The sequence below is a fragment of the Opisthocomus hoazin genome, chromosome 19, assembly GCF_030867145.1.
Source record: "Opisthocomus hoazin isolate bOpiHoa1 chromosome 19, bOpiHoa1.hap1, whole genome shotgun sequence".
NCBI lineage: Eukaryota > Metazoa > Chordata > Aves > Opisthocomiformes > Opisthocomidae > Opisthocomus > Opisthocomus hoazin.
The window spans coordinates 12,529,625-12,543,186 of NC_134432.1; the positions used below are offsets into that span (position 1 = coordinate 12,529,625).

Here is a 13,562-nt window from a genome sequence, read left to right on the forward strand (position 1 = left end):
GTCTCACTCGGACAAGGACGTTCACTGCCATGGAGGCCCCTTGGCTGCCCGAGCCAGTGAATCTCTCCATGCTAAGGAGATGGACAAGAAGTCATCTGGCCTCTCTCAAGAACCAGCAGAACCCCGAGACGGGTATGAAACCAGAGCATCAGGAGCAGTCTCGTTTTGTGATAGAGCAGGTAATGGCGGTACTTAGATTGGAGCCAGGAATAGAACAACTCTATTGCTCTGAATTGTTGCAATGCTTCTGAGTTAATACACTGACATATCAAAGGAGTTGTATTTAATTTTTCTATCTGCTCATTTCAGAAAGACTGACATATGCCCTAACTAGTATTTAAGTAATCACAGTGGGCTTTTAGCCTCAGCAGAGGTGAGGTGAATAGAATAGGAACAGATTAGCTAGAGCGGTAAAGGAGGCAGAGACTTGAGGGCATTGTGCCGTGCTTCAGTGACATTTAGCTTCCTGCTGTCCTGTTGGGCAGGAGTGAGCCTGCAGTGAAACATGTTGTGGTCTCTTTCTCCTGCTGCATCTCACTTGTTTGTTTCCATGCATCTGGCCTTGTGGCACCCTGAGCTGCCTTACTGGATGACAGGGGACACGGATATGGGACACAGGTGTGTCAGCAGTGTATCTGCAATTGTTTTCAGATGTTGTTCTTTGCTGTAAACCTGTTCAAAAACCTGAAAACTTTTTTCAATATGAAAAAACACCTGCTTTCCCTATTATGCAGAAATCACAGAGTGATTGTGCTTGATCTCACTGAACAGTCCACTTGGGCAAAAGATCAAGCAAAGCAAATTTTAAGCCCACAAGTGAGAGTTATATGTATGGAAAAATCAAATTATAATGAAACTTTATTGCTGTATCCATTAGTCATCCTTAATAAAGGATCAGAAAAGGTCACTTGTTCAGCAGTGCACTGAAGTGGAGCATTTGTGACTACAGAGAGCACTGTGTGCTGAAAAGATAAATGCAGGTAGTGGAGTTGGATGTCCTAGCATTCAAGTGCAAGGCCTGGCACAGGCTCACTGTGGGGGTGAAGGGTAGCTTTTTACCTTTGTTTCCACAACAGCAAAACAGGGATTCGTACCCAGCCAGATCAGAAGCTTTCTGGAGTGACTAATTACTAGTTGTATGGTGATGTGAGTGCTTGTAGCTTTGTAATATCACCTTGTAATCGGTGTTCTTACAGTGCCTATGCTCTTAGTCTGTTGCAGCCTTCATTCTTGTCAAGTGAGTGATGGCTGTAGCATTGGGGGCCTGGACCAGCATGGATGTACCACACTTTCCATACGTTGATGCAAGACACCTGATTCTTCTTATTTCCTCTCCCACTGCCTGTGGGCAGTGTAGGGCAGAGGGGATGTTAGTGGGGTGTTCTTAACAGTGACCAACTGTGAAAACCTTTGCTCCCCCCTGTTAGTTTCTGAGCAGTTTCCAGCTTTTTTTTTTTTTGCTTTTTGCCTTTTTTTTTTCCTTCTCTTAGACTGTTAGCCTTCTCTGTAAAATCTGGCCCAGTCCTCTGGGCACCCATAGCTTGGTCTCTGAGGTTAGCACCCAAGCAATGAGTGTCTTGGGCTCCCGGGTGTAGTGTATGCAGTGTGGCCAGGTAACTGCTGCTGTGCTTCCAGCTCCATGTCGCCACTCGAGACGAGCGGAGAAGCGTAAGATGAGACATTCCTGAGCTCAATTTCTGCATCATATATGATAGAAGATCTAGGGCCCTTTCTCGTGGGTGTCGCTTCTCAGCCTGGGAGTGTGAGCCTTTATAAGCTGATATGAAGTGTTCATCTCCCTGCTAACCCTGTGCGTAGCTCTTTCCTCTAGAGGGTGGGTAGGTACAGCTTTTCTTTTCTGAAAGACTCGAGGAAGGGTGGAGACGAGCACCATACACATGTCAAGCGCTTTCTCTGTTTGGTGGTGCTTGGAAACAAACCGCAGCCTCTCTGGGCCCCCACTGGATTTCCATGATAAATACAGCAATATTGACAGATAACGTGGCTGGCCTGGCTCTTGTCAGCTCGGCCTTTTACCAGGTTTGATTAATTGCTTTACGATTTCACGTCCAGCTGGGGGGCCACTCTTGGATCGCTTCTGCCCCCCATCAGGTAGAAGAATGGAGCGGGCTGCTGAATGCGTCTGTAGCCAGCCACCGTGTGCTGAGCGGGTCACCTCATTATGGGGGAAGATGAACTCCTTCCGGCACCGTGCAGCATCGTGGTGACTGCGTCACTTCGTTTGTGTGCTCTGGTGGCAGAACCGGATAGCTTGAGTGGGAGGGAGCACTTTGGCACGTACCAGACTGGAGGAGAAGGGCACCAACTCCCGGGACAGTTGTGGGAGCTTTCAACCTCTGATCAAACCTGGAGAGTCAGCTGACTGGATCCTCCAACACGGTCTAGGAGGGAGCTGGTGTGGAAAGAGTCCCAACAACTCCATGCTTGGTGCTGAATGCTAAATTGGGAAATAATTTGAAATCTATGTTCATGCTTCCAGTTTGAAAATGCTTCAATTTTTAGTCCCCTTTTGGAAGGAGAAACCTAGTCTGCTTTGCAAGTAGCAACCTGTGATTATGTATCCGTTGGCCAGTAAAGAAGTTCTCCCACTCCTTCATGATCCAAAGTGTGTTAGCTAAAAGGGTCCTGCATTTTCGTTAAGAAGATGAAGTGGCTGTTGATTCAGATCTCATTTCAATATGTAAAAACCAGAGCTTCAAACAAGTCTGCATCAGACAAAAGCATTACATAAAAAAACTTACTGGTTTTGAAACTTCAGCATACCGCTTTCCCATGCTTGACTGAAAATAAGTGGGTTGGCTTCTGGCTGCACAGTACAATCCCTGTTGTCTGCCCAGGGATGTGACACGATTATCTTTTGTTAAATGCATCTTCAAAAATTCATTTAGAAAGAGTTAATTGCCCTTTGGCAACTTTTCCTCCTCCCTTCCCCAAGAAGGCTTTAGAATGTTAAAAAGGTCACGAGTCCATTACAATGAAATGAACAAGTGTCTGCAACATCCACAGTTTGTTTTGAAGTTGTGCCGGATGTATAGAGATGGAAATGCAAGCAAAATTGAGGAGATTCTTTTTGGAGACTGTTTTTAATTAAAACCAAACAAAAATCTCCGGTTAGTTTCCTTTGCTCTCTTTCCTGCTTGCTGTATCTTCTTTTTTCTGGTGATTTTTAGTTTGTGATTTAAAAGCTGTAAAACCCCTTCATTCCTGGCACCCTTTAATTTCTCCAGTTGAGTGGAGCTGGTCTGTAAGTTGTGTGAGCTTCCAAAAGAAGAATTGAACCATTGTAACATTGGCTGAGGCTTTTGTTAAGCAAATTTCATTAAGAGACCAGGACCTAGCAGGTCTTCAGGAAACCAGATCTACTTTGGCTGGCCCTGCTACATCCTACTCGAGGCACTCCTGTGTGCTGGTGTATCCAGGTGGCAAACTAGCCAGATATGTTCCCTGCATGCACAGCTAACTCTGAAGTAGCGGAAGACAGTCTGGAATCCTGCACTGCTGCTGTTCTGTGGAGGGAGGTGTACGCTGCGGTGCGAGTAGGAAGCACAGAAAGCAGAAGCTGCTTTAAGGGAATAAGCTATCGAACAGGACATGATTGTGAGGAAGCTTAAGCTTTGTTTTTAAGCTGCAAGGTGTATAGCTGGTGGCTTTTTGCCTTAGTGGAATGAAATGTCTAGTGATGGAAGAAAAAGCCTCATGGAAGAAAGAAAAAACATGTTTCAGTGACTTTCTTTTTTTGAAGATTGTGAAAAGCTGCGCAAAACCACCAGAATTCAGTCAGTACAGTTTTTACGTGTGGTTTGTCACAGTGTATCTCAGCCATGCTGCATTTTGTTGGGAGCCTAGCGATGTGCATGCAAGGGGAACTGTGTGTATTCTTAAAACTGTACTGTCCATGACCCCAAAAACCATTGCAGTAGCTCACAGTTTCAGGTCGTGCTCATGAGGCAGTTGAAAGGAGCAACATGAGCTCAGGTACTGTGGCTGCGATTTCTGTCCCCAGCCCACCTCCCTTGAGGCACACAGAAGGTAGCTGAAACTCTGTTCCATTACCAGAACCTGACTTTGTTATGCTGTTATGGAAACAGATGCTGAATATCCCTGCTTATGTCTTGGTTTTCTTTTCTTCAGGTGGTGAGAACATCAAGAGCATAAATCAACAGTCTGGAGCCCATGTGGAGCTCCAGAGAAACCCACCTCCGAACACAGACCCCGGTGTACGAATATTCACAATCAGAGGAGTTCCCCAGCAAATTGAACTCGCTAGACATCTCATAGATGAGAAAGTTGGTGTAAGTTCCATCTCTCTTGATCTTGGTCTGTCTCTTTCAGATGTGATGTTTTCAGTCTTCGGTACGTGTAGGCCTGGGCTTAGAGGATGGCACAGAATACACAGGCTTACCTTATTTAGCTTCAAAACCATTTGCCTGTTAGCAGCTGTCTTGAACTTTGAGGGCCTTCCAGCATCCGTTGAACTAATTTTTGCTGTGGTCTCAGCTGGATATAATCAAGGGTAGTGTGCAGCTGTATGAGAGGGAAGAACAGCAATAATAAGGTATGAGAAGGCTGTCAAAGGAGATTTTTTGAAGGGAGGACGGTAGTGTCACTGCATGAGGAGGACACAATCCTGGCATCATCGTTCTGAAAGTAACACTCAGCTCCTTGCTCCAGTAAATCCAGGATGACGTATCTTACACTTAATGCAGTGCCGTGGTGTTGAAGCTTAGTAGTGTCAGGCTGGAGTACTGCTGAAGGGGGAGACTTGGGTAAAAGAAAGTATGGAAAACACTGAACCTGGGGAATGGTAGACCTGAAAAGCAACCTTTATGCTGAATTGCCTGAGGGGAGGAGGCTTGATACCAACCTCAGGATCCAAGCTATTCAAAGAAAAACTTCCAACTCTACTGTAGTCCCGTTAGCCCCTTTGTGGGCTGGCTGGAGTTGCATTTGAAGCTGGGCTCCTGGAGTGTGCTGACAGTCCTGAGAACTTTGTCCTAGGAGAATCAGTCACTGCTGTCCAGTGCTGGGGTTTAGTGAAACGTGTCCCAGGCTGTCTTGTCCCCTTTCTTACTGCTCATACCAGCTGCCCCCACCCTGTGCTTAGAGCTGGCGTTAAGTATCTGTGGATTCTGTGACAGGGTACCAGCATGGGTGGACCTGGAGGATTTGGTCAAAGTCCGTTCAGCCAAGCACCTGCTACACCTCATCAAAAGTAAGCTTATGCTTCTCGTTGTGGATGGGCTGTGGGGAATGGCTGGGAGCTGTGGAAGCACTGGGGGAAGGGTGGAGGGCCCTGAAGAGGTGGTGTATAAGTGGACCCTTTTAAAGATTGAGCATTCAGAAGCAAGTGAGATGAAACCTTGAAGCTTGACTGCAGGAAGGATTTTAGCTATTAAATTATAAACAGGGTAGGTATTGGCATCTCCAAAATTCCTGTCCCTGGTGTAATGAGAGCATGGAGAGAAGCCTGAACTGCACAGATCACAAGGAATGTTGTTCAGTACAATGCATCATCTTGGCTTCATGAACAGACCAATATCAAGACAGACAGCAGTCCCACCTACACGGCGTGTCCTTTTGTTCCCATGTTCACCTGTTTGCTCAGCAGTTGCTGACTAGAAGTAACAATTTCACTTCTGTGGGCAACTTCATGTAAATGGCCTGTTAAGTATTTTATTGTCTACTTCAGCGTGCCTTTTTGTCCTCTGCAGTGGTCCTCAGGCCTTCATGACGCAGGGTTGGGGCAGTACCTACCAGACGTGGCAGCAGCCTGGACAGCAAGTCCCAAGTAAGTGTCCAGGACCTGGGCTGGAGAAGGGTTGGTCTTCCCTTTGCAATTGTTGCTTCATGCCTGCAAAACACAGGTTCACCCATGAGACCACTTGTGTGAACACTGCACAGTAATTTCCTGAGCAGAAGAGGTGTGTGGGGGCATGCCGTGGTGTCTGAGCGCAGAATAAGCTCAAGTCCAGTGAAAACTGTAACGCTTTTAGTGCACTCAGCTGCTTACTGCCTGTCTCTGCTTTCTTTGTGTAGAAACTCATTCCTTCTTGTCTGTTCCTCTCTAACAAAAATGTTTCTGCCTTCAGCTCTCTTCTGCCAGGATTCTCCAGGCAAGCACTTGCCAACCCCACTTCCCCTAACAGGCACGTGGTGTCTGGTGGTGAACCCTCCCACTGCTTTGTTCCTGACCTTACCAGTTCTTGCCTTTTTTTTTTTTCTGTACTTCAAATGTTCTTTACGAGCTCTGCTCGCTGTTCAGCTCCCAGTCTGATGGAAAGACTGGGAAAGGAGATGGAGAAAATCGAAGAAAAGATAGGCAGGGCTTCTGTCCTGGTTCATCCACACTGACTGTAGTGATGTCCCCTTGTCTCCTTGTGGGAGTTGCTGAGAAGTGCTGAGCCTCCACGGTGCTAAGTGCTCAGAATGAGGCCAGCGGGATAACCACCTTTCAAATAAATCAAAAACCAGACAAAACCAACCAAAAAAAAAAAAACCACCCAGTGCACACAGGTCCATAGTAATGAGATTGAAATTATAACTCAGATCACCCCTGCTGCTGGGCTTTCCACTTCACACTGAGTCAGGATGGCTGTTACTCTTCACGGTTCCAAGTGTCATTTCTTCCTAAAACCCTGTTTAGTCAAATTTCAGCAGGCTGGAATGGCGAGTCCCTCTTTTCAGAATAACTGAAGTAGTAAATAGTGGTGGTGACATTGGTGACTGCATCATCCTGTGTCTTCAACAGCGAGAGTAATGGTTTGCCCCAGACGCTGCAGCTTCGTAGTCTGCTTGGCAAGCTCAGAGCCTGTGCGATGGGCAGTAGTGTCCAACAGACAGTTTTCAATCACAGGTTTTCAGGAAATACAAGTTGTTTAGTGGCCTGGTCTTGTGAAAACTGAAGCTGAGCACCAGAAAGCGTGTGTGCTGGGGGCATAATTTTAAAGGGGTTTGATGACAGGTGCTCTCCAATGCAAAGGCTGATTTAGCAGTGAAGTAGATTATTATTTGGTATAAAGTCCCACTCTTTGAGGTGCCGGAGGTGAAGGGAACATTGGAGGAGCAGTGCCTGCAATGGCACTTGTTATTCACTCTGACCCTAACCCCATTTTGATGTTTATGAAATCATGCATACGAGAAATTTGGAAATCCTCAATGCTGCATTCTTAGCAATGCACTTCTGAAATGTGTGCTGCGGTAGGACATAGGAATCCTGTGTGGGGTGTGTGTGTTTGAAACTCAAACAAAAAAAAAGCCTGTGGAAGAGTCCTGCTCCTCTGCAGTTACAGACTAAACATCATGACTTTTTCTTTGAGCTCTAGGGGCTTGTAGAAGGTCAGTAGTTTTTCTATTATCAGAACAGCAAAATGCAATGGTGGGCTCGAAAGGACTTTTTTTTTAGTGCAGGAGTGGAGTAGTATGGTGCTGAAAGAGTATTTTCCCATTAGCTTGTTTTACAGGAAGAATTGTGCACGCCCAAGAGCACTGGACTTCCCTGAACTTTGGGAAGCAGAGCAGTCAGTGCAGCAGGGAAAGCTCTACAAAAAAATGTCATTTTTATCTTCCCACAAAGCCTTTGAATAAATGCTTATGAAATGTGTGTTGCTATTTGCCTTGGAAGATGCCTTTTGAAACTCACCTTAGTAACTTACCTTCTTTCTCACCTCCCTGAAACATCCTCTTCCCCTGCCCATCCGCCACTGGGGAAAAAACAATCATCTCCCTTCCAGTGACATAGTCATGTCTCGAGCTCACACGTCCTGGCTTGGGAGCCCGGTGTGAGCACAGACGCTTTGAATCCCCTCATTGCCAGCAGTACAGCTTGTATCCCAGTGATGACTGCTTTGCCACAAATTTATCAGGTTTCTGGTGGCTCCCAAGACCAGTGAAGCATCCTGCTGTGCCATAGTCCTTCCCCTGTCTGGGTTTAGTACAAGGCCATGTTGTGGGGGCAGATGTTTTATTTCTGCTGTTGAACCTGATGGAAAATGTTGGCTTTTCAGTTCCGTGTCTACTTAGGATGCTCCGTGTTCCTGTTTGTAGCCAGGCACACCGAAGGCGGTCTGGGTAAGGAGAGAGGACAGACAAGATAATGCTGCACTTTCAGCAGCCTTCACCGCCGCCTTCTCCTGCTGCAGATCGCAGTGGTACCCAGTCAGGCCAGGTGGAGTGCACCAAGGCATGGGAGGGTTATTACAAGAAACTAGGTAAATACCTGTGTTTGCACTTTAAGTTTTAATTAGAAAAGAGCCTTGTGAAGGGTTGCTTCTTCCCCTGAGCGCTGCAGCCAGTTTGTCCGCGGCTCTGCTAGCGCTGTCAGAGCTGGCTGAATCGTTCTCCGAGCAGGCTTCCGAGGGACAGGCTCCAGAGTGCCCTCCTTGCGGGAGGAGGGGCAGACCCCCACCCCCTACACATGTATTTAGATTTTAATTACTTCCCCCATCTTAAATAAATTAACTGGCTGGGGAAACATTTTGCTGTGAAACACATTTAGCTGCATGTCCTTTCAGCCTGCTGCGGACTGTAATTCTCCTCGAAGAAAAGGCATTGAAGGAGGTCCTTTGTTGGCATTAGCAGGTGGACAGTTGAGGCAGCCTTGACCTCTGCCAGAAAAGGTCCTGACTTGTAGCGTTGGTCAAGTCTTTTAACCCGCTTTTATGCCCCTGGACAGGACACTGCTGCCCTGTTCCCTCCACCCACTTCACACTCGCAGTGTATTATTTTCCCCCTTCCCCCCTGCTTCAAAGCCCCCGTGGCCGGCGTCGTGGGGCAGGGCTGTCCCTGGAGCGCGGGGTGGGCTGGGGAGAGCTCCCCTCCACGCGTGTCTCCCGGCCTCGCCCGCTGTCCGGGCGTATGGCTCGTGCTCAGCTCTCCGGCACGCTGTGCCTGCCTCTCTCTGCAGCTTTCTCATTGCTGTGTTTGCTCTTCAGGGCTTTTTTTTGTTTGCTCTGTGTCTGGCTGAGGGCTCTCTGCTCCGACTGTGACTGAGGGGAGCGTGGGCATCGCACACCTGCACCCGGCTGGCTGGGCTGTGCCCGGCGACGGCACCCAGACGTGCTGCGTTGAAGGTGTCGGAGTGCTTCGAAGTGGGGGGGGGGGGGGGGTGCTAGGCAAAGGTTTTGGGGTCCATGAGGTGTCTCAGAGCAGGCGTTGGCATCGCTTATCTTCGTGCCGCATGGGAGTCTGGAGACCGCGCCGCAGAGCCGGTGGTGGCTGTCAGGAGGGTGCTGTGGGTGCCTGGGCTGTGGCGCTGAGGGCAGGCGGAGCTGGCGGGGCTCTGCGCGGGGCTGACGGCTCCCGAGGATGCCGCAGCCGGGAGCAGTTTGGCTGCCCCGGAGCTGTGTGCTGGGGCAGCTGGGATGCTGGAGGCTCGTGTGCGGGCACGTTCTGCAGGTAGGCATTGCCTGCCAGAGCTCCTTCAGACGTGCTCCGCTGGTGAGAGCGGGAGTGAAGGATGCAGACCCCTGGAAAACAAGTGAGATGACCCAAGCCATGGCAGTTCCTTGGCAGCTCCATGGCTGGAGGGCGAGGTGACAGGTCTCTGTTCTGTCAGGGGTTTGAACCCTCGCTCCCTGTGCTGGGTGGGAGCGGAGTGACAGCCTGGGGTGGTTGATATGTGAACTGAGCAGCTCCCAGCCAAGGTGCTTTGGCTTGAGCAGGTCCCAGCAGGGGGAGACTTGGCTTGATGCCCTCTGACAGGGCACAGCTGAGAAGAAATCAGGAACTCGAGCTTTTCCTCGGCTTTCCCTCAACTGAACATGCCCAACTCGGTGGAAAGGTGGAAGTTGAAGTGTGAAGTCTGGGCAACTGCGGTAGATCCAGGGTCTGCCTAGTGGAAAGATAGATGTCACTGGCTGGAAACTGTCACCTGTTCCATATTGACGTGCCCCTTGTTGTCATCTTTGCACAGGCCAACAGAGCCAGCAGCAGAACAGCCATCCCGATTACAGCAAAGCATGGGAGGAGTATTTCAAAAAACAGAGTGAGTGAAATAGGGTTGTTGGAGATGAATCAGCTCTTGTTACAAGCAGAGTTAACTCTAATCTGATGGCTTGCGTCTCCATCCCCTGCCATTACTACCTCCCAGTCCTCTACAAAACCCCTGTGGTCCTCTCCTGTTGGTGATGGTGCATGTAGTTCTCCCACTGAAAGCTCTCAGTTGTGCTGTCTGCTGTCGCACCTCGGGAGAAGTGCTCCTGCTGAACCGTGGTAGATCTCGTGTCCCTGCTTGCAGTTGGCCGGCCTGGGCGAAACGTAGCGCCCAGCGAGAACGGGTGCAGACAGAAACCAGAAAGCTGGAGCTGGGTTCTGGAGAGGGCAGGAGAGCTCTGCACATGTGGGAATACGTGGGCCTGGCTTTCTCCGCTCCATTAAGAAGCGCATGATGCCGACTTCTAGACTTGCATTTGACACCGTGCTGCTGGAGCCTTCGGGCAGAGGATGAGGGGTGCAGGTTGTCAGGCTGTGTCCCTGCAGCCGCGGGAACGGGCTCCTAACACTTGCTGTCGGCTTGTCCCTTGTGAGCCAGCTGGCCGCCTGTCCTGCCGTACCCAGACAGCGGGTAGCCGGCGTGGCTCTGCCAGGTGTCGGCGGCTGCTGGAAGGGGGCTGGCTCTGCTTTAAGCTTGACAAAAGGAGGCCGTAAGCCTGCGTTTGGTCTTACTGAATTGCTCACCTCTCCCTTTTCCCTTCTTCTCCTCCAGGTCATGCTGCCAGCGCTGCTTCTCAGGCGAGTTCCCAGCCGGACTACACGATGGCGTGGGCAGAGTATTACAGACAGCAGGCTGCCTACTACGGGCAGACGCTAGGGCAGGCTCAGGCCCACAGCCAGGTCTGTATCCCTGGGCCCCGCGGCTCCTTCCCTCGGGGAGCTGGGTGCGTCGGCCTTGCCTTGGTGTGGGGGCTCTGCTTTGGGTTCGCGCAGTGAAGCAGAGAGAGAGATTTTGTGGCTTCTCACAGAAGTGGGAAGTTGCTCATGGCTCCCTGTCGTGTTGTTTCAATGCCTTATTTCCCTGGACAGGCTGGCGGCTTTTTTGGGAGAGGACTGGGAGGTTATTTGTTTCTCCTGGGGGGCTTTGCTTATAGCCCCCAGGCTGGTTTGTGGCTTTGAGGAGTTACAGGAATGATGGAGCCAGGCTGGCGAGATGGCACGGCACTGGCACGCCGTGCAGCCCGGGACTGTGTGTGCAGGCTTTGCTTTTTCTCGTGCACACCCTGTGCTGGGACAGGAGCTGTGCGCTTGCCTGGGAGGGAGCGCCCTGTCCCGAAAGAAAGCTGTTGAAAAGTGGAGTAACAGCTGCCGAGTAACATTTCACCTCACCCGTGACTCGGACCACCGCAGGGTCGCCTCGGTTTATCCCGACGGCACCCGCAGGGTCTGCAGAGCCAACGTCTCGGTGCCTGGCAAAAAGCGTGTGCGCAGCACGCGTACACGGCTTCTCCCCGCTGAGCCGTGCTTCGCTCCCGTCCTCGGCGCAGCAGCAGCTCCGGGCGCCGTCCCCGTCCCCGGGCGGCCGCAGCCTCCCCGCTGCTGCTCCCCGGCAGCGCCCAGGGCCAGAGGCTGCGGGAGCCGGCGCTTGCCGCCGGCGCTGGCCGAGGGTGACCGAGCAGCGGTGATCAAAGGCGGTTCTCTTCATTCCTAGCTCAAAGTCTGGCCCTCTGGAGAAGGGAGACCTTGTTCGGAGGGAGGCACGGCGAGCTCCGGGGAGGAGAGCGGGGGGCAGCGGGCGTTGGGGCAGAGACGGCTCCGACGCTCGAGGCGTCCTTGGAGGTGCAGCTCCCGCTCGCCGCAACCGGAGGGAGGAGGGCTCGGCAGCGATGGGAATTCGCTGCCGCCCAGTAACTTTGCCTTTTTTCCCCCCTTTCTCTCTCCAGGAGCAGTAGAACAAGGTCCTCGTGGCAATTTATTTTCTTTTTTCTTTCTTGGAATCATTGTGGAAGAAAACCTTTTTGTAACAGAGGTTTCTAGATTTGCAACGTTTTGATGAAGACTCTTCTGTTTGTTTGTGAAACACTAGTTGTAGGATAATCTATACTGAACTTTTCTAAGAATCAGGAACAATTAGTAATGTACTAAACTTATGGACACGCTGGTAATTTTGTTTCCAAATTTGTAAAAAAAAAAACCAACCAACCTCCGGGATTCTTTTTGGAGAGAAGCCAGAGAATTTGCAGGCGCCCAAACGCACCCCAGAGCTGTGACATTTCAACATGTGGGTTTTTGTGTGTGTTTTTTTTTTTTTTTCCTTTTAATTTTCGATCTTTTCTGTTGCGGCAGAAAGAGTGGCTTGGAAGTCTTAGGTGGTATGTAACAAATCCTAAAAAAGAAAAAAAAATTTTAAACAGTATTTAAATATTCTTAAATATGTAAATTCATTAAATGTTTTACTTCTAATTTCTTGTACCTTGGCTGTCTTTGATTTTATTGCATTTTTTAAAAACTGAACTATGATATGTATTGTAATTAATTATGTGAATTCTGTATTGCGACAGTTACTGTTTTGCTGTCAGGCAAGTGATGGGCGGGGGGGCATTTTGTAGGGTTTGTATAATTTCTAGAGTCTAAAGGGGTAATATAAAAACGTGTTAATTTTTTTAGCAATACATTTTTTCATGTCTCCATCGCTAGTTGCATTTATGTATCTAAGACCTCCAAGCTTGTTTAAAAAAAAAGACAAAAAAAAGAAAAAAACTTTCCTCTATGCTCTCAGAAATATAAATACTGTTATTTTTAATATTAAAATGAATCTGCTATTAGTACCTTTAACAGACACTGTGGAACATAAAACCATATAAAAGGTAGTAACTATTTTTTAATTCCAAGGTGTTTTTTGCTTTTTCATTTCTTTTAAATATTTTCTTATCTAATATTTGTCAAATTACCTAGAGAAATAAATGAATCTAGTATTAACCACAGTATGCGCTAAATAATTTTGATTTAATAAAAGGGATAATATGATTTCCAATGTTTACTGTAGTGTTTCTTGTACAGATAACAGTGTATTTTTAAAGGAAAAACGGAATTGAAGCTATTTTTTCTTGCATTTTTAATTGCCCTGCGGGACATTCCGTTTTGAAATGTACTGAAGTTACTGTTCTTGGGTTCTTTCCTTATTTTTCCTTATGCTTGAAATGTCTAACTATAAAGAAACGCAATTGGATAATGTTGAGCATGGTGTTTAAAAAAAAAAAAGTGTTCTTCTTATTTGACTGACAGTTGCATTTTACACTCTATATAATAAAATTTCCACAAGGTGTCTTGTGGCTGAAGTATTTCCCGTCTGGTTTCCTCCGTGCGAGCCGGCAGCCGCCGAGCCCTGGCGCAGCGAGCCCGAGGAGCCTGGGGGGCTCGGTTGCAGCAGCTCGAGCCGTCGCCCTGGCGAAGCCCTGGCGGTGTCACGTCCGCGCGTCTCTCGGCCCCGCGACGCCCGGGATCTCTGCGGCGAGGTGCTGGGATCGCAGCTCTTTGGGCCGGGAGGCTCTGTTCTGGGGAGGGGGGTTGGCTGTGAGGCACAGCGGCGCGGGTCTGCAGCCTGGGAACGT

General features: G+C 49.1%; 1 protein-coding gene across 4 annotated transcripts in view; it reads left to right on the forward strand.

Moving 5' to 3' along the window:
* FUBP3 (far upstream element binding protein 3) overlaps positions 1-13,292 on the forward strand; it is a 40,528-nt gene extending 27,236 nt beyond the window's left edge. For 3 of the 4 annotated variants that reach the window (XM_075439466.1, XM_075439467.1, XM_075439468.1), the window contains exons 14-19: positions 4,153-4,313; positions 5,160-5,233; positions 5,733-5,809; positions 9,932-10,003; positions 10,724-10,851; positions 11,895-13,292. In XM_075439466.1, the coding sequence (XP_075295581.1) occupies positions 4,153-4,313; positions 5,160-5,233; positions 5,733-5,809; positions 9,932-10,003; positions 10,724-10,851; positions 11,895-11,903 (521 nt within the window). In that variant the 3' untranslated portion in view covers positions 11,904-13,292. The remainder of the gene's footprint in view (positions 1-4,152; positions 4,314-5,159; positions 5,234-5,732; positions 5,810-9,931; positions 10,004-10,723; positions 10,852-11,894) is intronic. The other variant, XM_075439469.1, reaches the window with a different exon arrangement.
* Positions 13,293-13,562: the final 270 nt, after the last annotated feature.